Below are 25,878 nucleotides of genomic sequence, written 5' to 3' on the forward strand. Positions count from 1 at the left end.
TTACTAGACTATTACTATAATTAGGAAATAGACATGGTATGAATCTTCAATCTTTAGAACAAATTTTACAATTTCACTTCAATCAAATTTGATTAAAATTGTAAAATTTAACATTTGCAGTTTACTTTGGTTATTATTCAATAAAGCTTAGACGATGAAATGTTTATATTATTTAATTTGAGATTCATAACAAATCAAGTTTTCCAATCTATGGGAAAGATCAAATTTTTAACGGGTCTTGAAATGACAGCTGTCACCTTGCATCAACACGTCAATATTTTTATTTTGTAAACAATTGGGTCACAGTACAATTATATATTGAAGGTTGAGAAACGCTACTCTAACGTTATAAATATTTTACAAACTCAAATAAGAAATTAATTATTTTAGCAAAAAAAAAATATTAACATTATCTTTCTACAAATTGTATAATTTTATTTCATTTTCATTTCGGTTTTGCTTCAAGAATTTCTACACGATTAAATTTGAATTGGTTTGCCAGAGTTGAGTGGATGCTAGAGGAATATTGTAAAAGAAAGAAAAAAACAAATAAAGAACGGTACAGGAGCGATGGGCAGTGAATTTTCTTCTCCGAAGAGCGCGACTGTAACGATCTCAATCGCAATATAGTGCGTAATTGCGAACGAGAACCGTCGTGATCTATCCATTTGCGAACACGCGAATGGATCCGTTCATCCACTATAACTGTTACATCATACCTACCACTCATCCTCATCCAATATATATATATAATACTAATGCTTCTGCAATTGTTTCAGATCGCAATCGGAGATGCCCAGGATTACGAAGGTGAGTTGTTTCTTTCATTTTTTTTTTGGTTCACCAACGTCTTCATCATCATTGTTTTGCTTTCAAGATGTTCCTAAAACATTTCATTCCCACACAAATTAACCGAAACGATTCGCCGCATTTTTCGGCCAATTCACACACACATCTCGCATTAACTGTACAACAAACAGACGTCAAACCGTAAAGTCGATCTTCGTTATTCCTTTTTCAATTCAATTCATAAACCAATCCATCCATCCTCATTATACGAATCAATTTATCGGAATGAAGGCGAAACCCAATCACATTCACGCCGTCTATAAGCAACATGTTATTATTTCGCTTTTCATTTTGATTCCAATCTAATATAACTTTCAATTATCAGTAGTAACAAATTTATTAAGTAATAATTATTTAAATTATCAACATTCATTGATGTAGAATATAATTATTTTTACCATTCGGTTTGATAGAAATTAACCTTTATAGTTTTAATACAATTACAGATTTTAATCCCTAACCAATATTCTAATATCATCCAGAAATGTTTAATATTTTACGTATTGTTTATACTTAAAATATGTTTAAAAGGTGATACATAATTACTAGACTACTACCATAATTAGGAAATAGACTTGGTATGAATAGGCTTAACTTAGTTTATTCTTCCATTTTTAGAAGGATTTTGACCAATTTACTGCAATCAAATTTCATTGAAATAATGAAATTCAACGTTAACGTTTGCAGTTTCTTATTATAAGTACTTCAATAAAGTCTAGATGATGAAATGTTTACATTATCTATTTGAGATTCATTAAAAATCAAGTTTTCCAATATATGGTTTTAAATGGGTCTTGAAATGACAGCTGTCACCTTGTGTCAAAACGTCAAATTTTTAATTTTGTAAACAATAAAAACATGTTGAATGTTCAGAAACACTGCTCTAACACACTACATACTATAAATTCAATATGTATACATTTTTTTGTCGCTTAATTTGATCCAAAAGTTTATCGACCGTAGTTTTTCTGTCTACCAATATTTGTTGTAATTTGAAATTATAATTTTAAGGTAGCCAAGAAATTCATATATTCATGTATTTCCTTATCTGTATTTATTCATTAAATTAACAGTAATAATAGCATTCCCAAAGCCACTCTAACTGTTTCATTGTTAGAAATCTTCTTAATTCTTCTAAGAATTTTGTATACTTATGAGTGTAAAACCGAAAAGGCAGATACTTTTTATGTACGAATATAATTTTCTGTTCTCTCTATTTTTGTATCTAAAATTTTTAGAGTTTCAAACTAAAAGAAAAACATCAGTTAAACACTTGATATAAAAGTCTATAAATCTCTAAATATAAATCCAAAGTAAAATTCACACAATTTAATAATTAATACAAAAGTTTACTCTAAATTTGTTTATTTCTTGAATTTGTAATAAAAGCTTATTGAATATTCTCATTATTTTCAAGTTTATAGATTTATCAATATTCAAACTAAGAGACAGACATCTCTAGAAACTTTAGTAATTTTTTTAAAGTCTAGTCTAGAAATATAATTTCAAAATCAGACAATTTTGATACAATTCTTTATTTTTATATTTCCTACTCTATAAAACTGTAATATTTCAAGATAGAGTACTCATATCTTCACACAATTTAGTAATTGATGTAAAAGTTTACTCCAAAAATATACTTAAAAACACACATTTTTTGAAATGCTATAAATTTCCAATGAATTTTCTCTTTATTTATGAGTCTATAAATTTATTGATATCCATGCTAGAAGACAAATATCGCTACATGATTGATTGATATAAATGTCTAGTCTAGAAATATCCTCAAAAATCAGACTATTTTTATTAAGTTCTTTAGTTTTATATTTTCTATTCTATAAATCCATAAAGTTCGAAAGTAAAGCACACATCTTCACACAATTTAGTGAGTGATATAAAAGTTTACTCCAAAAATATACTTAAAACACACATTTTTTGAAATGCTATAAATTTTCAATGAATGTTCTCTTTATTTATGAGTCTATAAATTTATTGATATCCATGCTAGAAGACAAATATCTCTACATGATTGATTGATATAATTGTCTAGTCTAGAAATATTCTCAAAAATCAGACTATTTTGATTTACTTTTATAGTTTCTAGTCTGCAAATCTATAATGTTTCAAATCAAAATTACATTTTTTGAAATTGCAATCAAATCTGTATTACTTAGTCTATAGTTCTATCGATTTCCAAAGTAACAAACATTTTTACATACATTAGTAATTATTTTTAAGTCTAGGCTAGAAATACCCTTAAAAACCATACATTTTTTTTGAATTTGCATTAAAATCTCAATGAAAATTCTCTTTATTTCTAATTGATAGATTTCCAAACTAAAACACAAACATGTTTTTAGTAATTATTTTCAAATCCTATCTTCAAAATATGCTTTAAAATATATATATAAATTCGCAAATAGATAATTGTTATAAATGTAATTAACAGTAAAGAATAAAACAAGTAAATACGGTTATTACCCTTTGGGGTAAATTGCATTCTACAGCAATAGCAATAATAATAATGAGTAATAGCAGTAATCTATAAATCATTCGTTGCGTTATGATTTAATTTTCGTAATTGACCGACGAATGTGTATTAAAGCACATCCGACTTCCCGTGTCTTTAGATTTGCCATGGTGTTGCGTTAAGTAATTGGGGTTCGACATGCGCTCACCGAGCGTAAGAACAAACTGAAATAAACCGTTCTTCCGTTAGTCTTTTTGTAGTACCATGCAAATAATAATAATAATACTTGAGCAGCACCGAACGGAGGTGGCCAAAATAAACGGAGGACGAAGGAGAAGGTCCCTCTTTCTTTTGGTAACTACCGTACATATACATCTCTCCTACACACGTTTATTACCTTAACGGTAGACGTGCATGCGTCATGTACGCAACGCTCGCTCTACTAACTCTCACCGACCGACTCGTGAATTCAGTACTTATACGCACTGTTTACTAATTGCTAATATGCTAAACGTTCGTCTTTAATTTCCGAGCCGCACGGAAACGGCATTAATATGAAGTAATTGAAATACTCTCAATTTAAAGATTAAATAATCATTGCGAACTGGTTTGAAAATCCAAAGAGTAATAAAAAAAAATGTTAGATTGCTTTTGAGATATATATTTATCTAGATATAATTATTAAAATATTATTAAACATTTCACATACAATAACGTTTCTTTTCGAATTTTCACTTTATCACACGGTAAAACCAATAATTATTACATTTTTAAAATTGTAAAAAAAGAAAGCTTTGGTATTGAGAAGATTAGAGTCAAATTCTACTCCTTTTTATAAAACTTCTGAATCAAATTAGTCAGAAATTATAGAAGAATCGAATGAGAATAATCCAAATATAAAGTAATTTACTGCAAATTCTGTATATCAATGTTTTGTTACTGCAAAACTTACAGAAGAAACCGTAAGAAATCAACATATATTTTCTTTAAAAATTGTATGTCAAGTAGTTAAAATCAAGAATAATAAACCTACATATCTTTAATTGTAGAAATGACAACTTTCTGAATAGACTTAGACCTGAAAGATAAATGAAGATTTTCTACCTAAACATTCAAGAAAAATACAAACTTGAGTTAACAAAACAAAAACAAGTTTTCTTACTTATAACATATAGTTTAACTCTTTGAGTTGAGTGGTACACGTAATGTACCACCTTTTGAACATGGCAAGTAGGGCATTACTATAAGTTTGTAGAAAATGTCCAAGAAAGGGATGAATTTGATAAGGCAATAGAAAATGTTTATGTTGAAACCATACCATACAATGTTGATTTAATTAACAAAGTTGTCTGATTCAGTTATCTAAGAATTTAAGAACTTCTGGCCCCTGATAGAGTTAAAAAGCTTCTTTTAATCATTCTTCGCTTTGTACGACCAGTACCAGTACCAGTTTAATAAAGGAACTTACATAGAAAATTAAATCGCACAAAAGGAAATGTATTTTGGATTATTTTGAAATTTTCAAACTGGAATGTAGTAAATCCGAACTGATCGAAGCTGAACTATGCGAGGTTTTCCTGTACACTGAAATCGAATGTTTATCTCAATTTAACTCTAACAACTAATAACTATAATTTATAATGATGTCCACTTTGACTACTTTGATTTACCAATCTTTATATTGAAAGTGAGACCAATGTTTTTAACTTTCTGAAAAATTATACTATAGAACAGACGTAAATATATTATGTTTAAAAGTTTTAAAATTACATAATTGAATCATATTATTGCCGCATTGCGTTTATGTTGAACTTAAATGTTAACAAAAAAATAATAGGATTTTAGAAAGTGAAGATACAATTAACGAACCATGTAATTGACACTCACTACATTAAACATAACTATTGTAAACTTTCGTTGATTACAACAAACGTAGAAATTCCGAATTACTACAATAAATACAATTACTAGAAACTATAAATTATGGATTAATTTGTTTAAATTTGTTTAGAACGAAAATAGAAATTCCAAATTGTTTAATTACAACAAAACTTTGACTTAGCAATGACTTTTACTTATGAAAAATTAATAGTTTACATTTAATTACGCCCATAACGAAAAAAGAAACTTTTTTTAAAAATGTAAATTGAAGTATTGTTATTGTTGTACAATAATTATCGTTATTTATAGTAAGTGAAATCCAATGCACATTCGCCAGCGGTAATGGCATGGGAACTAGGGATCTGATCGTGGCTAAACTGAAGAAACCGGATGGATTCAAAGGCGCACCACTCTTCGCGGATGACAGAGCAGTAGACCCGGAAGCGGATCCGTTATGTCAGATACGACCGGATACTGCGGACCCAGCGGGTCTCAAGTACAATCTACGAATATCTGACTTCACCCATTGCGGCGTATTAAAGAGAAACGTAATGTTATTTGCAATTATTACAAGTAAAAGCAAAATCTAATTAATCTTATTTAGGGTTTCGTGCACGTGAGGATCTGGTTCCCGCAGTTCCCCGGCGTCGTGATGCAATCCGACCAGGAGTTGATCATCATGTGCAAACCACCGGAGTCGACGGTCATCGAAAACAAAGCTGCAGGTTTCGCTGGTAGTTTGTAAGTTTCAGCTTCGTTATTTCTAAGATTTTGAGGAGGTGATGCAATGATTGTTGTTTCTTTTTTTGCAGTCCGCACAGTGCAAGGGTTTCGGGGGTCGTCGAGGAGACGCCGGGTCGTTTGGAATACGAGGTTGCGTTGTACAAAGAGGCGCCGGCCGCCCGCATCCACAACTCCACGAACAGCGAACTTCCCGTTGATCAGGCCGTTCCCATCGGCACCAAATTGCAGTTGCGTGCCCGCATCTCGCCGGAATCCGCATGGAAGTATGTCAAGCTGATGGAGGTTACCGTCAGCCCGGACCCAGATGACCCACACATGGGCGGAAGCGTCGCCCTCGTCAAAGACGGGTAATTTCAATATTTGCAATACAATTTTTCAACAATTTTAACTCATCAAATTCAGTCAACAATCTTGCCAAGCAATTTGATTTGTATTCAGAACTAGTATTGGGCAATTGTTTAATATCCAATGCAACTATTTTCAATGATTGCAAGATTGTTGGATAATTTCTTTAGAGACAAGTGTACAAGTTAAAATAGGTATTATTAGTTGTGAACTAATACAATATGTAATACCCGACGCATCCACTATTACTGATATGTCCATTAGGAATAGTAAGGTAAAAAAGGTTAACTTAAATTCAAATAGAAATTAGATTGGCTTAAGAGCTAAGCCAATAGGACAATAAGATAAGTTAAACTGGTAAACTAGTTTAGCTTCATAGGTTTATATCGAAATCCCACTAATCGGAATTTCCACTATGTCATCGTTTTAACATAGTAGAAATCCCGACATTGTAAAACCTGTGTTTTATCGAAACCGTGTTTTATAACTACACTAAATTAAAACTATCTAGTTAATAATAAACAGGTTGAAGATTGCCAAAATTTGCAAAATTGTTTGTAATTTTCATAGTGTCTGGACTTTAATTGTCGGGATTTTGAGCAGAACCGATCTAATTCAAGCTTGTTAACTATGCAACCAACTATACACAAGAATAAATACTTACATTTTATATTTTTATAACATTGAATTCACAAATTAATTAATTATATAGAATTATTTTATTCAATATGAAAAATTAAATGTTATTTCTTAATCGATACTGTAATTCCTTTTTGAATTTTGCAGATGCAGGAACCGCGATTTCGCTTCGATAATTCCACACCAACCAGCAAGATACCGTGAAAGACACAACGAGGTCTTCCTCGACTTCGAGGCTTTCCTCCTTTCCACCATGAAGGAGCGTTCGACGCTTTGGATCCACTCTCAGATAAAAGCGTGCATGGACGCCGCCGATTGCCAACCGGACTTCTGCTTGGACCTCTTCGAGCCTTCCGGTCACGGGAAACGCAGGAAACGGAGGACCGTTGAAGAAGTGGAGATCGTGCCGCAGCATCTGCAGGACCAGTACAATAACACCACGCAGTACACGAAGTTCAAGGAGAACATCGAGTACACGGTGCTGATGCCCGGAGAGTTTTACCATCGGACAGCTGCAATCGAGAGCTCCTGCAACAGTTTCCTTGCAATCGCAGCAATCTTGGGATGCCTTCTCTTCATGTCCGCATTCGTCATGTGCTGGTTAGCCTCAAGGCTGCACAGCACGCTCGTCGGGGCTGCAAACACCCACAAGAATTTGGATCAATTCGTGCGCGACGCTCGGAACTTCGAGGGCGGATACACAGGAAGAGCCACAACACAATAAGACGATCATCTTAGATTTTAGGAGATGAGCGACTTGGTGATTGGAAACTAATTAGGCTTTACACCAAAATTCCCTCGAGGCACAGACTTCGAGACCTTTTTATTCAGTATTAAAGCAATGAAAATTATCATTTACCTAGATTAGAGAAAGACATATTCCTTCCCCTTTATATTTGTTGTTGTACATAGTCATCGAGTTTTTAGTAGACGCAATTTATGATTTCTGGTGCTTAGGTTTTATTTCTCAGATTTTGTTTCGTCGATGTACGTGCATTCAAAATCGCGGAGAGAAATTTTGAATGCGTGCAGTGTCCGCCCCCCCTCACTCCAATTGTATAGCTTTCCTTCAATTTTCAATATTGGGGATAAATTATCGCGGAAATGTTTATGAATGCGCGAAAACCAAGATTGTAACGTTTCCCCTCGCACATAATTTATCTCCAATAAGCGGGTATATTTATTTATTTATATTATTTATTTTACGTAATTAGAATTACTCAGAATTCCACCTTAGTTTTAAGACACTTTAATTTCTTTATTATTACTCAATTTAGGAGCACTTAAATTTATCAATATTACAAAAAAATCCATTTATTACAAAAAATAAATTGTATTTAGAACATCCTAGAACTGAAGTTTAAAATGTGTATTTGTATTTTCAAGTTTTTTTAATTATAATTTGAAAAATAAGCATTAGTTTTAAATGAAATTATTTATTTATTTATTAATTATTTATGAATCAATTTAGAAATAAACAGTGAAATTTACTTTATTTTTTGTTGTTTCTATACTAAACCAAGTGATTCTCAAAGAGTGGTGTTACGTCCAAAAGGGGGTCGCGAACCAAAAAGTTTAAGAATCACTGCACTGCAGCACGAAGATTCCAATAGGTTCATTGGAAAGGTGAGGAATTAAGCTTTAAGTAGTGTGGTCGATGATGTAATTATCTTGAAGGGTTGTCGAGAAGTTCATGAAAATCTAAAAATCGTCTTTTCCCTGTTACGTAACGAACATTACGTAACTTTTGTTGCCCATCTTACGCAATCATTAAATGCGGCAAAAGTTACGTAATTTTAGTGTAATTAAGAAAAAACGTGAAAACTCGTCGGATCTCAACGAAACATCGATTTTTAAGCAGGCTGCTCGGAAATAGAACGAAGATACCAGTAGGCTCGTTGGAAAGGTGAGACATTCATCTTTCAATTGAGTGTTCGATGTAATTATCTTAAGGGGTTGTCGAGAAAGTCACGAAAAACTAAAATCCCATGTAAATATGTTCAATTTACTTAAAAACCTATGTAAATATTTTTAAGAAAATCCTATTCACTACAGCTCGTAGCAACTTTAGTATTAGATAGTTTGGAAAAGAACGTTTCAAAACTGGCCTGTATTTTCGTAAGCACTTCTTCTAGAAGAATGTTGAACATGAATGTTGATCTAAAGTATGCAAAGACTTTTAGTCAATTTCTGGGAATTTGATGAAAATTAACATTTTTGTTAGCATTCAGAAATGTTTTCCAGTCTCTAAAGATCATGTAGAAAGCAACAAAAGAATCATGGGTGCTGCACGGTTCATAGTTGTTATCCATCTTCTTAATGAAGTAATATTTTTGGTCACATTCAGCAGTTAAGGTTTCTACTAGTTGCAAATTAAAACTGCTAGTAAAGAATGTTTTCCACTTTCTGGAGAATATAAGTTCGTCAACTTATAAATTAGAGCAGCGTTTTCCAAACTGTGAGACGCGTGACCTAGTCTAAGGGGAGGCGCGAATATTAGTCGCAGTGAGCAATTTTCCAAATGTCTGCTAAAGTTTTATGTCTTTTATAAAATGGAGGGGGAGGGGAAGCGCCAAATGATTACATACTTTTGAGGAAGGCGTAGTAACATCAAGTTTGGAAAGCACTGCATTAGAGGCATGTTGCTATCAGCTCCACCTAAAATAATACAATTGTACCACTTATTGTTGACAAGTTGACTATTTACATTTTGACCACTAACAATTAATGCACATTCTTATATGAAGACACTGATTCAGTATGTTTCTTGTAATAAAAAATAAAAATTGTCCCTAGTAAGCTGCAGTTTCTATTGTATGTTTTCTGAAGACAAAGAACTTTAATGATCAATGGTTGTTTACATGTTCCATTGGTACTTGCCCGAAGTGAAATGTGAAGTTCATAGAAAGGTTTTCCATACAAGGAAATAGAAGAAGGAAGCAATGGAGCATGTTGTGCATTCAGAACAATGTAGAATAAAAAGGAAATCCAATAAAGAACTTTAAATTCAACTTGCGACAGTAGCTGTCACTGTGACCGCTCTCGCGTTTTGATTCGCGAAAACCACCAACGCATTAAAGCTTAATAACTTTATTAATTGACCAAAACTACCGAAAGAATTATTCTTTAAAACAGTAAATTCAAATTTTCTAATACCTTAATCTTTTTTAAACTAATCGATTACCACTCGTCATAATTAAACAATCGAATTCCAATTTCTACAGCTGGTAGCAGGAGAATCCACTACAGCAGTGATTCGCAAAGTGTGGGTCGCATAAAATATTTGGTTGGTCATATAAAATTAATAACAAATCAATCTTGGTTGTTTTTCTACACATGCTCATTCTTCGAGGAGTCGCAGAAATTTTTTATGTCAAAAGGGGATCACGGACCAAAAAGTTTGAGAATCACTGCTAAACCAAAGAAGAAAATTCAATATGTTGTAAGTACCAATAAATTATAATATAATTATTATTAATCACAAAAACTACTTGCTTTAATAAAAAAAAAAACTTAATTACTTTCTTTGTACAGGCTTGTCAAACCCGCGGGCCTCATGCGGCCCATAAGCATAACCGTTATGGGCCGCATGCGGCACTATTTTATTATTTGCACTAACATTAGTTTATTTTATGTGCGGCCCAAAACAACTCGTCTTCTTCCAATGTGACTCAAGGAAACTAAAAGGTTGGACACCCCTGACGTAGGGTTTAGTAATCTTTTGGTCGTATTCGTTTTTAATCTCCAATAATTATAGAATACATTTCTTATTTCAAGTTACTTTAGGATACGTCTTTTTCCTGATGTTATAATTATCATGAACGTCTGTTTGTAGTCATAAATATAGATAAGATATAGTTTGATTTATCTATTCTATAGAAAAAAAAAATGAAAAAACTGAAGAAAAAGCAAACATTTAATATTTACGACTTGCTTACGACTAAAAGGTCCAAGGAGATTTTTTTTTTCTTAAACTTTTATAAAAAAAAAACTTCTGCTGGTTAAATAAAAACAAGGATTTGTGATTTTTGTAAACCATTATATAATTTCCTTCGTGATCTTTCGCTAGACGAACAACTGCCGGCATCTTCCACATACAAAATCTATGTATATATATAATAATATAATTAGTTTTGTTTAAGTATCACTAGCTATGATTGGTTTTCACAAAACAGAAGGTGCGATGTCAAGAGGACGAATGCGCGCACGTTTTACAACAACAACAAAAGGTTGTACGTCAGCATCTTCCAAAGAGTAAAAGTGGGAATAAAACAACAATACACTGAGGAGCACTAAACCATACAGCTATTGTTTTAAAATAATAATAAAAAAAAATCAATATTTTTTTTATAGATTAACTAATTTAATGACTATATACATTCATATTTGGTTTGCTTTATCAGTTAACACACGTACACAGTTTTATTTTTATTAAAATTTTTAGAAGAATTAAGTTTGAAGTTGATTGAAAGTTTTGTTTTTATGTACAGAAAGTATAGAAGTAGAACAGAATATATATATAAGCTTTATAAATTGTCGTTACAATTATCACATTTAAGAAACCAGAGAAAGAGAGAGAGAGAGAGAATAATTAATTAATTAATAGCAATCAAGACAAGCCTACGCATATTTACATATACACGAAAAAAGAATAATCTATTGGATAAAAACATTCTTTTCTCATCACAAATATATATTGTTATCGTTTTTTTTCTTAAATATAAATAGAGAGTAGTAATAATGCTTCAGTTTGATAAAATATTTATACGTATACAAATATAAATAAATCTGTTAATAATAAAATATTAAAAATATATATATAAGTATAAAAAAAAACGAATAGACTCGATCGTACCAAAAAAAATAATGTAGTATTTGCACGGGAATCGATCGAAAACGTTGATGGATTCTCGATCAATTGAAATCATACACGCATACACACTTAGACACACTCTACAATTGGAATTATACATTTACGCATGGCACTTATATAACTTTTTCTTTGCTGTTATTGTTGTTGCTTCTCTCCACCGAATTTTACTTCTCCACACTCCTTCCACCAAAAGAGTTCAGTTGCCGTTGAGGCACTTCAACAAGTCCATCTCCTTCTTCTCCTTCTTCTGGTTTCGGGCTTCGTACTCCAAGCGATTGCTGATGATCCGATCGACGATCTTCTCCGTTGTCATATCGTTCTCGGAATCGACCAGTTTGAATTTGTCCTGCTGCTTGGGTAGGGCGAACGGATCTTTGCCGTCCACGTCCTCCATGACGGCCGTCGTTCCGTGGATCACCAGGTCCACGTTGAAATGCTCCATCAGGTCTTTGGTGACGGCGTAGGGAGCGCCGATGACTACCTCGTTCACGTACTTGCACGCCAACACGCTGAGGACGCGCTCGTGCAGATTCATGATGGGATAATTCGAGCCTTTGTACCTGTTGACGACGGGATCCGTGTGCAGGCCGACGATAAGGTAATCCCCGAACTTTTTGGCCCTCTCCAAGAAGTCTAAGTGGCCGACGTGGAAGAGGTCGTAGGCGCCGGCCACGTAGATCACCTTGTCGCCGGGCTGCGGGGATTTGCCGTCGGAGAACTGGATGATCTTCTGGGTGGTCGGAAGGAATTGAGAGCATCCCGTCCACGGGGATCTCGCCGTCGAATCCTGACCCATCGTCGAAGAGTGCTCTCTGGCAACATTGTACTCGAACGGTCCCTGCTTGAAGTGCTGCCTCGTCAGCAGCAGCATCCTGCCAACCAAGTCTGTCGTAGATACACCAGCCGTCCTCTGCACTTCCCTGCAAAAAAACACATCATTTAATATAATTTTCGTGTTTATGTTTATTAATTCATTAAGCAAATTGATTTAATATCATTGTTACAGGTGACCACATACGTAATCGACTATTTATTTATTGTCAAAATTGTTTATCAATACAGTGGAACCTCCCTTAACGAGCACCTCGCATAACGAGCATTTCACTTAACGAGCAAATTGAATTGTAAGCAAAATGACTCGCCTAACGAGCAACGTTTCGCATAACGAGTGACGATGAGAAGAGAAGTCCCGGATGCGCCACCTTCTAGAACATTTTTAAAACTTGTGTATTTTTGAATATATTTCACTATATACGAGTAAAAATACGGTAATTTTAGAACGGATTAAGCGAGGTTACACTGTATTTAAAAAAATAACATATAGACCAACTTGAATGATATATATACTTGTTTAAATGCAAGTATTTTTACAAGTACACGAATAAATGTTACTGAAATATAGGTACTTGAGCAAATACAAGTAATTTTACAAACTAAGAATTACTTTATAACGTTATGTGGATGAAGCCTTCATTTTTCATTTATCTTATTTATTCATCTTTGCATAATATTGATACAAACAGTAAGTTAATGTCCGTATTTTAAAGAAAATAAATAAAGATTTATGAATGATCATAAAATCTTGTTATTTTCTTTTTCTTCAAATTCAATGAAAATATGTATATTTGTCATACATAGAGAAACTCTGCGTTAAACTAAGACTAATGATGACGTAGTCCTTATTTAACGCAGAGTTTCTTAAATAAACTATCACTTTAATTAAGTTAATTGTCTCAAGAAATTTTCATACAAAAATGACTCGCTTAACGAACATCAATTTTTGTGCAAAGTTTAAAAACCCTTACAAAAATGAAAACGATGCAAGAAAATAGCCAAAAGAGAATTAAAAAGAGTTATAAATAATAAACTAATTATTTCGATTTTTGTTTTCTGCAAATCGAATTCGAAGAAAATATGATAGTTTTGTGTATCGCGTTAGAAGTTTATTATGCTCGTTAAGCAAGGTTCCACTGTATAAGCTTTTGTAACTAGGTAAATACATAAAGAAAACTTACAGAGAATAATTGTAAGATAAAGTAAATGAATAATAAACTACATATTTAAATAGTTTGTGTGTATATTAATTGACTTAACATTTTAAATACACAATAATGCCTCGCATAGTGCGAGACTGTGTGAAACCAAACCGCACAAAAAGAGACTTATCTGTATAATATAATCAATGTAATAACAATGCTTCAGATTATTATTTCTTTACAAAAAAACATAGTAAGAACCGAAGGAAAGTTTTCATATTAACTACAATTATCATTTAAGAAATCCATAGGTAAATATGCCAAATTACGTTTTTCGGTGCAACAAGCGCACTCGGTTTGGTAATTACTAAAGTTTTCTACATGATTCAACGGTGAATCATAACGCCATAAAGCGGCACGTCTGGTTATCTACGTCGAATCCTAATTAACACACAAAAAAACGAGAGCAGGGATCAACAGCTCTAATGTAAAATGCACGATGTTTTTCTAAAAGTTTCCAAAAACGTCCAAAGTCATAACAAATTCATTACTGTTTTCAGCATAGAACTCAAACAATTATTCATCACATTCATATTAAAATTTAGTTTCAACACATTTGTAACCAGTTAATTTTACTCAAAATTAAGTATTTTCAGTGGAAAAAAAAAACATATTATTTAGTTTACAATTTCTATAGATTCTATCGCCGAAAGAAAATCATTAAAATATGAATAATGAAATTTCTATTTTTTACCTCAAAATCAATTCAATATAGTTTATAAATTAAAAATAATGTTAATGTCTAATACTTTAGTAGTTTAACTTTATTATTATTTTATATTTACATTAATTTACTTTTAAAAGTCTTCAAAAACGTCCAAAATCATAACAATTTCATTACTTTTTTCAGCATAAAACTCCAACAATTATTAAAATTTAGTTTCAACAAATTTTTTACCAGTTAATTTCACTCAAAATTAAGTATTTTCAGTTTAATTACCAAAATAAAAATGTATGGGATTCTCAAGAAAATCATATTATATTAAGGAAATTTCTATTTTTACCTCAAAATGTTATTGTCTAATAAACCCTGCACCCCAAACTTTTCATACAATGGAACACTTCGTAAATCCTGAAATTTTCTCGAAACACTTTGTTCATTTTATAGGATAGGATAGGATTTAAAAAAAAAATGAGAAAATAAAAATTCAGCAATTATTTCACAAAACACTTATTAACTATTCGCGGAACATAGTTTGGGAAACTCTGGTCTAAAACATTAGTAGTAAAACTTGATTATGCTTATTTACATTCATTAAGTCATTTACTTTTTCAGCAATTGCAACTTAAAATCGAGTAAAAACGGTAAGCAATTACCAGTTTTTCATCGCTTCATCTTTTGGCACGGGAACCCGGTCCTATCTGCCAGAGTACGTCGTATTTTTCGCAAGTAAATAAATACACGCTTAAGCGTAGTTGATTTCTCGACGTGAACATTATGCACGCAAAAAATAATAATAATAACAATAATGGGATTACATCAGAGTGTGCAATGAGATTACAGTGATCTAAGAAAAGAAACAAAAGAAGTGAACGTAACAATACAAAAACAATCTTCAATGATAATCATTTAAAAGAAGAACAAAAAACTTTTCTTCTCTTTCATATAATTGCGCATAAAGTAACATTACAGAGATTCTTTAGTATATAATTTCTGTTACAAGGTTAATTTTGAATCTTTGCAAACAATTTATTTTTTATTTCTATAATAATTTCTATAAAATTTATTTGTTTAAATATTTAATTAATTACGTTTGTATTTCTGTAATAATTGAAAATCTTTTGTTTCTCTTGAAATAACTTGATGATTAAAGTGGGACTAAATCTCAAAACGCAATTAATGTAAATTTTGCGCGTAATAAATGAACGAAATCATTTTTTTTTTGTATTGTTATCATTTTTTCATGTTTGATCATCTCGTTCAGATTAACGAAATGATTAATTCCAATGTCATGGATGACTGCGATCGTAGTCACGTGACGTAATAATAAACAATACGTAATCACCATAGAGATAATGAAGCTTAATTGCATTTGACTATACGTGCACTCACTATGTAGTTAATCATTTCAATTTAACTTTATTGCTTTCTCTATGTTTACCCAATGAAGATGTTTCGTGCAATCAATGAAAAATAGATTATTTATTAAGGAAAGTATAAACAAATTAAGTCAGAATCGAAGAAAACATTATTTCGTATGTTTGATAAACTTTCGTAATCAATAATTATAATACCTAAATTATTCCATTCATTAGTTCAATTCCAATTTGTTTATGTTTTTCACTAAATTCAAATCTTGTTGATTACATTTAGCATTATTTCTATATAATCATTTCAAACACTACATCGGATTATGTGTTTTAAAGTTAAGAAAGTTAAGCAACACCTGTCATGGAACTGTTTTCTTTGATTCTACTTTGTAACAATGAAAAAAATACAGCCACTGTTAGTATTAGTACAATAGTTTCTTTTACTTCTCAATTTCATTTAAATTTGATTAATATAAGGACGACATTTCAAAATCGCACAGAATTAAATGAAATTTAAAGATGAAAGACAATTTAATGTAAGAGATCATGTAACACGTAAGTGACCAATGAACAGTGCGAGGTTAAAAATAATTTGATTATTTCTTTCTTTAAAGATTAATCAAAAAAACGTGAAGCAATAAAAGAATAATCTCGAAACCTTCCTCCACTTATTTGATGGCATCATCTGAGCTAATCTGCGGCGAATCCCTACGAACAGGAGACAAGGTCAAAGTATTATATATATTTTTTTTGTATTAAATTCCAACGAAAATACAACAGCGTACAATCCAAAGATCATACATTGAAATTCAAGTCCAAATATAAAGAAGTAATAAACAGTTTATATTAATCAAGTTGTACGGTTCAATGAATTACGTAAAATTATTTACAACTCGAATCTAGATCGAGAACTCTTGCAACTACAATTTTTGTTTTCATTAGACAAAAAAAAAATGAAATTATCTTTCCACGAACCAGGAAGTAAGCAAACCATAAATAGATGTTGGTTATTTTTTTAATTAAAGAAGAAAAAAACACTTTTTCAAGTTCAATCATTAATTATTTTTGTATTTGAACAAAAATCTTCGTCGTTTTCATGACATTAAAAGTCTTACTTTCATATCATTTTCATATTTATATTGACTGTGTTCAATCTGTACAATTGTAATTCTAAAGTATTTAAAAACAAAAAAATGAAGAAAAAAAACCTTGAAAATATAAACGAAACTATTTTAAATATTGATAAATTAGATATTTTGTGGTAACTCTATTCAGTGAACCCAAATTATGTCAGGTATTCGAGACAAAAGAATGTAGGAAAAGAATCCAAACCAGTTTTAGAAATATTTTTTCTGTACTTGAACAATATGTGGTAGAAATCTTTAAATTGGTGATGATTAAAACTAGCATTGTAATTCAAGATATTGTATAGACATTATTGGGAATAACTTTAATTTAAAGAACATTATGATTCATTAAAATGAATAAAAAAAGACTAAAATAATTAGAGTAACAAACGGTACCCGCTACGCGATACTTGTCAAGTAAATGATCAAGTAGTTGTGAGAACAGAATGTGTGTAATCTCTATGACTACGAAGCAATCAGGGCCATCTTAACAACAGGGCTAAATGAGGGCGGCAATTTTGTTTCCCATCACGTGTATTTTCTTATGAAGAGAGGCGCATTATTCTTAGAAACCCACGGGCGCCAAATATCTTAAGACAGTCCTGATAGCAATACTAGTATTGCTAAACGCAGGTTATTATGACAAACAAAGATATTGCGTAGTTTTTTAATTTCTTAGGGTACAAGAGATTATCATGCGTTTCCATTCGAAACGATGTGGATCAATGGCATCTCTTTGGAATTCCGGTTAGAGCTGATTAAGTGTGATTTTTTATTTGGTATAAGTCTATCCGACGATTACGAGATAGAAAATTTAAAAAAATAAAGTACAGACACACAGAGAAGAGCGTTCTTTAGATAAGGGGGTTAACGGGTTAATCGGGTCGACTCGATGGTTTTGGAGTGTGCGACTTTGGCTTCGTAGCCTGACTAAACTGCGGCCAATAGCGGACGAGCAACTCACATACGTAGACGTACTTTTAATCCTCCTACTCCTCCACGTCGCGCTCACACTATATACATTTGTAAATGAAATGAAAACACGAGTGGAAATTTGTTTGGTCATCATACTATGTTCATTCAGCGCGCGATAACGGATAACGAACCAAAGTTTCCATGATATTAACAAACCATCAAAAAGAAATCAAAAGCAAGCGCGAAGAGAGAAAAAAATAAAAGAGATTCAACTAAAATTGCAAAGTTTCGCAATCGAAACGGATCGTCGACTTTGACTATTTGCAGGATGAGCCAATCAATATGTGCTAGTACTCGCTGCCTTCCTTGCAAAATCGACACTCTTTTTATTTTCAAATTCCGCTGACTTCATTCGATGATATCATTAATCTCAATGAAACCTCAATCATCTTCAATTTCGCCGCATGCACAACAATCACTGTTGTACACAAATTCTCTCATTAAATAACCGTTTAGTGGAATATTTTGCATTCCCATCAAATAATTTAGTTATTAACAAAAAAAAATAGTCTTTCCTTTTCTCTGTTTTTTGTTAGTTTTGCATCGAATTTCCACAAATTATTATTATGCATCACAAATTCTAATGTGTTAAAAATTGTGAACATTCACAATTATTATTTGTAATTTGCGCACAGAATTAGGAAATACATTTTACTAAAATATAATATAACTTCAATTTTGACGTAATGCTAATAATTAAACTGTCATTAGAACTCCACAGTTTTACAAATATTTGACAACTTGGACAAGTACTATTCAAAATAACGAACTATTATGACGAACTGTATATTTACAATGTCAAAACCCCTACATACTACGCATTATTGTAGAAATTTAGGTTGTAAGTGACGCGTTAGTTTTTCGTGAAAACAAGTTGAAGAAAAAAAAGAGTCGATCGTGTAATTTTACGCATTCTTGCCTAATCCACTTATTTGTTTATTTTTTATTTTATTAGGCGATCGTTTATCCGAAAGGCTATCGACCTAGAATTATCTGCCTCAGCGAATTCGCGATGTTTCTATGTGCACGCGCGCGTCCGAGATCCGTCAGTCCATATCCTTCAAATGTAATCTATTTGCTCTGCGAAGAAAAACTTAACAGCAGAGAGATTAATTATAGACGCGAGACGGACGCGGGAGGAAGGAAATATTAATGGAATGAATAGAAGTGAAAAGGGTGGATGTAGTAGAACGTTTACGTTTTCCCTCGGCATTCAAATATTTACGTCCGCGCTTCAAATTCTGTAACGGATGTTTTCGATCGAAGTGTTCGCGCTTCCTCAGACTTAATTAAAAATTGAAGTCCTGTAATTTTCTAAACAATAACAGTTCTCCTTGCTTGCGTTGTTCGTCACACTATTCATGGAATCGTTAAATCAAGCGAATACGACTAGTAATTTCATTATTTCATCATGTACGAAACGAGTTTTCTTAGAAATACATACTCATATTTTGAATTTGATAAAAGGGTTTTAAAACAAATCTTTTTTTTGTTACATCAAATATATATATGTAATATACAGAAATAAATATATTATGAAAATAATAAATATTTCATTTACTAATTTGTATAGGCCCTAATTTGGTTCAGAGGACTTTGCAGGATAACTCAGGTCTCTGCTTAAAATTTAATTTTTAATTAATTTTTTTTTAAATCAATTACTAATTAGTCACGTATTAGTTACTATTCAATTATCTTTGTATATAAGAATGTCTGCGCACAATAAATAAAGATGGAATCAAATATAAGAAATTGCATTTGCTATAATAATTAGTAATAATTTTAAATATATCGTGGATGTTTGCCAATTATGTGGCCAAATAAATAGTACGACTCATAGAAAAATAAATCTTTTATAAACTGTTAGTATTACAAGAATATCGAGTGATTTGGTATGGTAGCTATGGTAGTCATGGAGACTACAAACATCCTCTAAAGCTACTTCACACTTTAGTTGGCATGGTAACATTTTCGATGTATATATAGGTGTACAATTACGGAAATCAGTTGACCTCCAATATTGCGAGTGTTACAATATAGCTGAAAATCGCGTGACACTACAGATTTATCTAACCCTTGATTTCGTGAAGTGAATAAACTCCAACCGGACTAATGAAACTGATATGGGTGGATGGAGGAAACAGACTCGCGCTAATGTGTATCAAATATTGAAAACTCACTTGTATCTGCCGGCAGTTTTGACCAGATGGTATGTGTCGACGCCGTCGGCCGTCATCGTGATATCATCACCATGGCAACAGAAGTCGCAGTCGTGTTTGTCGAGCGTCTCCAGCGTCGTCACGTAGGGTGCCCCTTCGACCACCTCGTCCACCCACTTGATGCCGCGCACCATCTTGTACCTCTCCTCCTGCGTGAAGACGGGTGGTCCTTTGTGCTTGGTGATCTCCTCGTCCGTGTGTATGCCCACGATAAGCTTGTCTCCGAGGGCCTTCGCCTGACGCAGAGAGTTTGCATGTCCGAAATGAACCATATCGTAACTGAAACAAAGCACATAAATTAGTTGCGAACAGTTCAAGTTCACAGCCTACAAAAGAAAAGCATGTGAAGTCGCACACGCAATAAGTAAATTATTAATATTGTACGAAAACTAGCTGGCAAGTACAAGTAATCGTTACGTTACAAGTATCGATTAGTCATTGGACAATGTTTTATGTGGTAACACATACTCTAAATAATTACTTGACTTGCGTAAGCACTTGTTTCACAAGCATTATGCGCATTTCTGATAACACCTTAAACATTTCACAAATGATAAAAACATAACTGCATAAACACATTGGATTCGGAACATAAAGCAAAATTAGACTGCTCAGATTAAAACGCAACAAAACGAAACTGCGCTTCGTTTCGAAAAATATCTAAGTAGTAATTCGAAAACATTCGCAAATAACAAAGTCCAAGAAGACTTTTGTACTGATCTAAATTTATATTATATTTGAAACATTTACATATTCAAGTTAGAAAAACTTTCCAAACTTAAACGCGAAAAGTAGAAATAATAGTTTTAATATTCTGAAATAGTCTATGATGATTATATATTTCACAATGCACACGAACGCTCTTTTCGAAATAATTACATGATATGCATAGTCAGCATGAATGATAAAAAAATGATTCGAACAAGGAAGTCACCATAGAAACTAAATATTTAATTTATAGTTTTCTCAGTGCTAAAATAATTATTTAAAGTAAGTGTGGATATCTTGATATTATATTTTGAATATTACGTAAAAATTAGTAACTAGACAGAAACAAAATGTACAGGATTCAATGACCAACCAATAGAAGAAAATAGTAAAAGTTATAGAAAATATTACTACTACTTTTAACAATCAAATCAAAAATACATTATACATTAATTGTATGTTACTAACATACATTTCCTCACTGAATTACTAAATTAAATTTTTATAGTAATTCTTTATTATCATTTTTTAGATCATTCAATAAAATGTATACATTCATTTGATATTTTTATAGGATTGTTTCAATTGGTGATTACACAATTTTGGTGTAGATATTTATCTTATGGACTTCGATTACGTCGACTGTTTTCATATTACAATAACGATAGAGAAAAAAAAACACAACTTTGATCCCAAAACTTGGCAATATTTTTGTATACAATAATGCTAAGTAATAATTTAACCTTGACTAAAAAAAAATTCAACATCAAATCTAAAAACTGTTATTAAATAATGTGATTGAATCGAATCGCGTGGGTCGTAAACAAAGGAAACAATTGTACATTGTTTATTTGTGCGTATAGTTTTATCACCGAATTTTCAATTATTATTTAAAGAAGTGATTGATTTTTGACAGCTTATAAAATTTAATCAAGGTTCGTTGCGTATAGTCCATCAACTTGATCTTTGACAACCTACAAAAGTTAATCAATATTTGATGCATATAATCCATCAACTTGATTTTTGACAAAAGTTAATCAAGGTTCGTTGCGTATAGTCCATAAACTTAATTTCTGACAGATTCTAAAAGTTAATCAAAGTTCGTTCAGTATAGTCCATCAACTTGCTATTTGACAGCCTACAAAAGTTAATCAATATTTGATGCATATAATCCATCAACTTGATTTTTGACAAAAGTTAATCAAGGTTCGTTGCGTATAGTCCATAAACTTAATTTTTGACAGATTCTAAAAGTTAATCAAAGTTCGTTCAGTATAGTCCATCAACTTGATATTTGACAGCCTACAAAAGTTAATCAATATTTGATGCATATAATCCATCAACTTGATTTTTGACAAAAGTTAATCAAGGTTCGTTGCGTATAGTCCATAAACTTAATTTTTTCAAGTTCATTCAGTATAGTCCATCAACTTGATATTTGACAGCCTACAAAAGTTAATCTATATTTGATACTTATAATCCATCAACTTGATTTTTGACAAAAGTTAATCAAGTCTTGTTGCGTATAGTCTATCAACTTGATATTTGACAGCCTACAAAAGTTAATCACCATTTGATGCGTATAATCCATCAACTTGATTTTTGTCAAAAGTTAATCAATGTTCTTTGCGTATAGTACATCAACTTGATTTTTGACAGCCTACAAGTCAATCAAGTTTAGATGCGTATAGTCCGTGATTTTCTGCAAGATGACCAAAAATAACAGATCACCTTAATTTAACTAGAATTTAACATTCAGACTAAAATTTAACTAAACCGCAACGTATCTACTCTTTACGGTATGCGCATCGCAAATTAAACTAGCGAACATACCACATCTGCACATTTCCCGCGATTACTCGAAAACCTGTTAACAAAGCAAGTAAATATTAACTGAATAACGTTTCCATCCAGATTGCTTAACGCAATTATCACCGGAACAAACAAAAGCATTTTCACGTTATTTGCCAATATTATATTACTCAAAATTCATTTTTAAAAAAATACGGAGATATGTGTATATTTCAATAGTGCATTTAGTGATTATCTGTTCACTGCATTGTTTGCGTTATTGTATTGTTTCGCTTCCCGTGGATATGTCATAGATAGGGCGATTTACATAGCTTTCATATTTTTTTTTTTTTTGAAATTGTTTTATTAATGTGCATCAATTCCGCGATTCATTCAACAATAATCAACACGTATTTATCTACAATATATTACATTTAGTACATCATCGAAACGTAGATAATGTATAGTGTTTTAAGTATTACTATTAAAGCAACCAATTATTTTTTTTTATCAATCAATTATTTGATTCAGACACTTTGCAAAAGTCCATTGTTATCCAACATTAATCATTTACTGAAAATAAATAAATGTAATTGTTTTACATCTTTTGAATATACAATGGAACCTCGCTTAACGACCATCTCGGATAACGAGCATTTCGCTTAACAAGCAAAATGAATTGTAAGAAAAATGACTCGAGAAAAAGTGAATTTTGAAATATCTTTCACTATACGAGTAAACATCCCGAAATATTGGAACGGATTAAACTCGTTAAGCGAGATTCCACTGTCTTTCTTTCATGTCTGAATAACAACATTTCACTGAAATACACGTCATAATGTATGAGCTTTTGATTTAATCCCGTTACAAAGAAAACAAACACTTTGATTTGTTTGTGCATTCATGCAAATCCTAATTGGTTGCATATGATGTATTTCATTACATGAGAACTTGTCGTGATTTTCCAATCAGAATCAAGAAAAACGATTGTTTCCTCCTTGGCAATGGCACTGAAATTTGAATTTAGAAAATAAACTACGTAATTTGCAGTAACTTTTCGATTAAAAGTTAGTCATAATATATAAATAGTATTGATAAAAATGCAGTATTCATTCTTATTTGATTGTCATAATGACATGATTGAATGACGTGAATACTTATATTCAAGAATATATTTGATGCTATGAATTACATCATATTTTTTTAACTGCGAGCAAAATAAATTTGTTAGTCATATTGTATTATTTATGCATATTCCATTCAAAAGTTTTAGTTATATCTCACGTCTTATTAGAAAAAAAAATGACGGTTTGACACCTGTTAATGGGAATGTAGGCATTATCAATAATTCATGCTTTAATATACTCCATTCATGGAATTTGAGGAAGAAAATTATCATAGAAATCCATATAATTTCCATTGAGGAAACGAATTAAAGTCTAATAAGAATTTCCCTCCTAAATAATCGATGCGCAAGGAAATCAATAAGTTTGTTTTCCGTTTCCCTTTAAAACAAACATTCTGAACGACTTCCTGATTGTTCGTCCAAAACTATGAACAACAGTGTAGGGCTTCGAAGGGCCACAAAGAACATCTATTATTTAAGGTAAATAGGTATTTTGTTTAAAGTACTTAAGCCCTAATTAACGTATTAACGAGTGCCGGAGGGTGTCGGAAATCGCGTGAGGACGTAGGGTGTCTCCTTCTGCTCGAACCCACGCAATTCTCATCAGGGCAGACCCTGTACGTCGTCTCCTGTTTATTGTTTCGGCACAAATCGTTTTGTAGGTTAGTTTTGCTGCTTACCATCCATCGCACCAAACCCTGACCGTGCCGCTGCTGCTATCCCCGTTGGTTGCACTCATTGTGTCGCTGATTCGCACGATTAAAAACAACGAATTTACTTCTTAAAAATAAATTTAAAATCTACTTGATCGAACTTAAGAATTCAAATCAGTGGGTTTAACCCTTTCTCAGAGTGAAGGCCACCCGTCAAACTGACACTACGCAGACCTGCGTCGAACTGTTTTTATGTCTCTAGATTCACTAGGATCTGACGGAATAACAGCCCCACCACCGTGAGGACGCACGCATACATGGCAAAGCTGTTCTAGCAGATACGATTCATGGAGAGGAGGGCATATTTTGTATTGTTTTCATATATTTTCCTTTTATTTCAATAGGATCGTTATTTTGTTGTCTATCCTTCTCTAGGTATTGAACGTACATCATCCTCCACATCCATCAAATCACCAGACCACTCGATCATTTGATACACATTTACAAGTGCTGTGACTCACACAATTTCATTGTCTGCAAGATCAATATTCGCGATAAAATAACTACTGTAAACTATATTCATTAGTTACCTGGTAGCACGTCAATAATTCAAAAAATCGTTACGTACTACCTCTATACTATACGATTCTATAGGCAATTCAAATAACACCAAAGTATTATATAGTATAATTATACCTATACCGTTCTTATAAGATTAAATTTCTATTCTACAAAATTATTTAATACTCTCAATCTTTCTTTAATACATTCATATAAGTATAAAAAAAAAGGTTTCGGTTTACGAACAGGCTTTAGGAACAAATAATATTCAACAACTGCAACTTGATCTCAATTCGTTCATGTTGAACATTATCATATTGAGTATCTCTCTGTATCCATCATGCATTAAATATTCTTTAATTTCAAATAAAAAAAACAAAGGTTGTTTGATGTAAACAGAAAACATTTTTTAATTAAGCTAAAATATGCTTAATATTCAATAATTCCCTTCGCAAGTTAGGTTTTATATTTCTAATTGGTAATAAAGTTAATGTGCATTAATGTTCTATATGTGAATAGTATTAAATATACAAAAGTAACGTTTTTTGAAATTCAAGTGTGAAAACTGAAAACTATAGATTTACTTATGTTTATAATATATTTCCAATAAATATTTAGTGAATATAATTGTAATCTCTACATGATTCAAAATTCATTCAAATAATTTCCCTATCTAGTAAATAACTGAATGAATTTTGAATCATGTAGAGATTACAATTATTTATGAATTGGAAAGTCCCGAAATTATTGAGTAATAACAAATAATAACTTATTTTCAAACGATGTTTTCAACAATTTAATCAATTATCATTGGATTTAGCCGTTAGACAATGAAGTAAATAAAAAATAG

At 31.8% G+C, this 25,878-nt stretch overlaps 2 protein-coding genes across 2 annotated transcripts; one reads left to right on the forward strand and one right to left on the reverse strand.

Annotated features, from left to right (window-relative positions):
- Positions 1-646: 646 nt before the first annotated feature.
- LOC108567538 lies at positions 647-8,154 on the forward strand. Its single transcript, XM_017928071.1, has 5 exons — positions 647-810; positions 5,510-5,748; positions 5,805-5,941; positions 6,013-6,291; positions 7,076-8,154. The coding sequence occupies exons 1-5, from the start codon at positions 759-761 to the stop codon at positions 7,650-7,652; spliced, it is 1,284 nt and encodes a 427-aa protein (XP_017783560.1). The 5' UTR covers positions 647-758; the 3' UTR covers positions 7,653-8,154.
- Positions 8,155-10,946: 2,792 nt separating this feature from the next.
- Positions 10,947-24,760, reverse strand: LOC108567542 (ethanolamine-phosphate cytidylyltransferase). The gene is made up of 3 exons (XM_017928078.1): positions 24,495-24,760; positions 20,151-20,468; positions 10,947-12,721 (listed from the first exon to the last, which is right to left on the reverse strand). Exons 1-3 carry the CDS (start codon positions 24,551-24,553, stop codon positions 11,998-12,000), a joined length of 1,101 nt encoding a protein of 366 aa, XP_017783567.1. The 5' UTR covers positions 24,554-24,760; the 3' UTR covers positions 10,947-11,997.
- Positions 24,761-25,878: the final 1,118 nt, after the last annotated feature.

Source organism: Nicrophorus vespilloides, unplaced genomic scaffold (assembly GCF_001412225.1).
Source record: "Nicrophorus vespilloides isolate i.1.1-1 unplaced genomic scaffold, Nicve_v1.0, whole genome shotgun sequence".
Taxonomy (NCBI): Eukaryota; Metazoa; Arthropoda; class Insecta; order Coleoptera; family Silphidae; genus Nicrophorus; species Nicrophorus vespilloides.

Bases quoted from the DNA above. Each gene is read 5' to 3' on its own strand.
- LOC108567542 (XM_017928078.1), bottom strand. From the start codon at position 24,553: ATGAGTGCAACCAACGGGGATAGCAGCAGCGGCACGGTCAGGGTTTGG. The intron at 20,469-24,494 runs GTAAGCAGCAAA...GCTTTGTTTCAG, and splicing joins AGGGTTTGGTGCGATGGATG to TTACGATATGGTTCATTTCG. The intron at 12,722-20,150 runs GTGAGTTTTCAA...GTTTTTTTGCAG, and splicing joins AAAACTGCCGGCAGATACAA to GGAAGTGCAGAGGACGGCTG.
- LOC108567538 (XM_017928071.1), top strand. From the start codon at position 759: ATGCTTCTGCAATTGTTTCAGATCGCAATCGGAGATGCCCAGGATTAC. The intron at 5,942-6,012 runs GTAAGTTTCAGC...CTTTTTTTGCAG, and splicing joins GCAGGTTTCGCTGGTAGTTT to TCCGCACAGTGCAAGGGTTT. The intron at 6,292-7,075 runs GTAATTTCAATA...TGAATTTTGCAG, and splicing joins GTCGCCCTCGTCAAAGACGG to ATGCAGGAACCGCGATTTCG.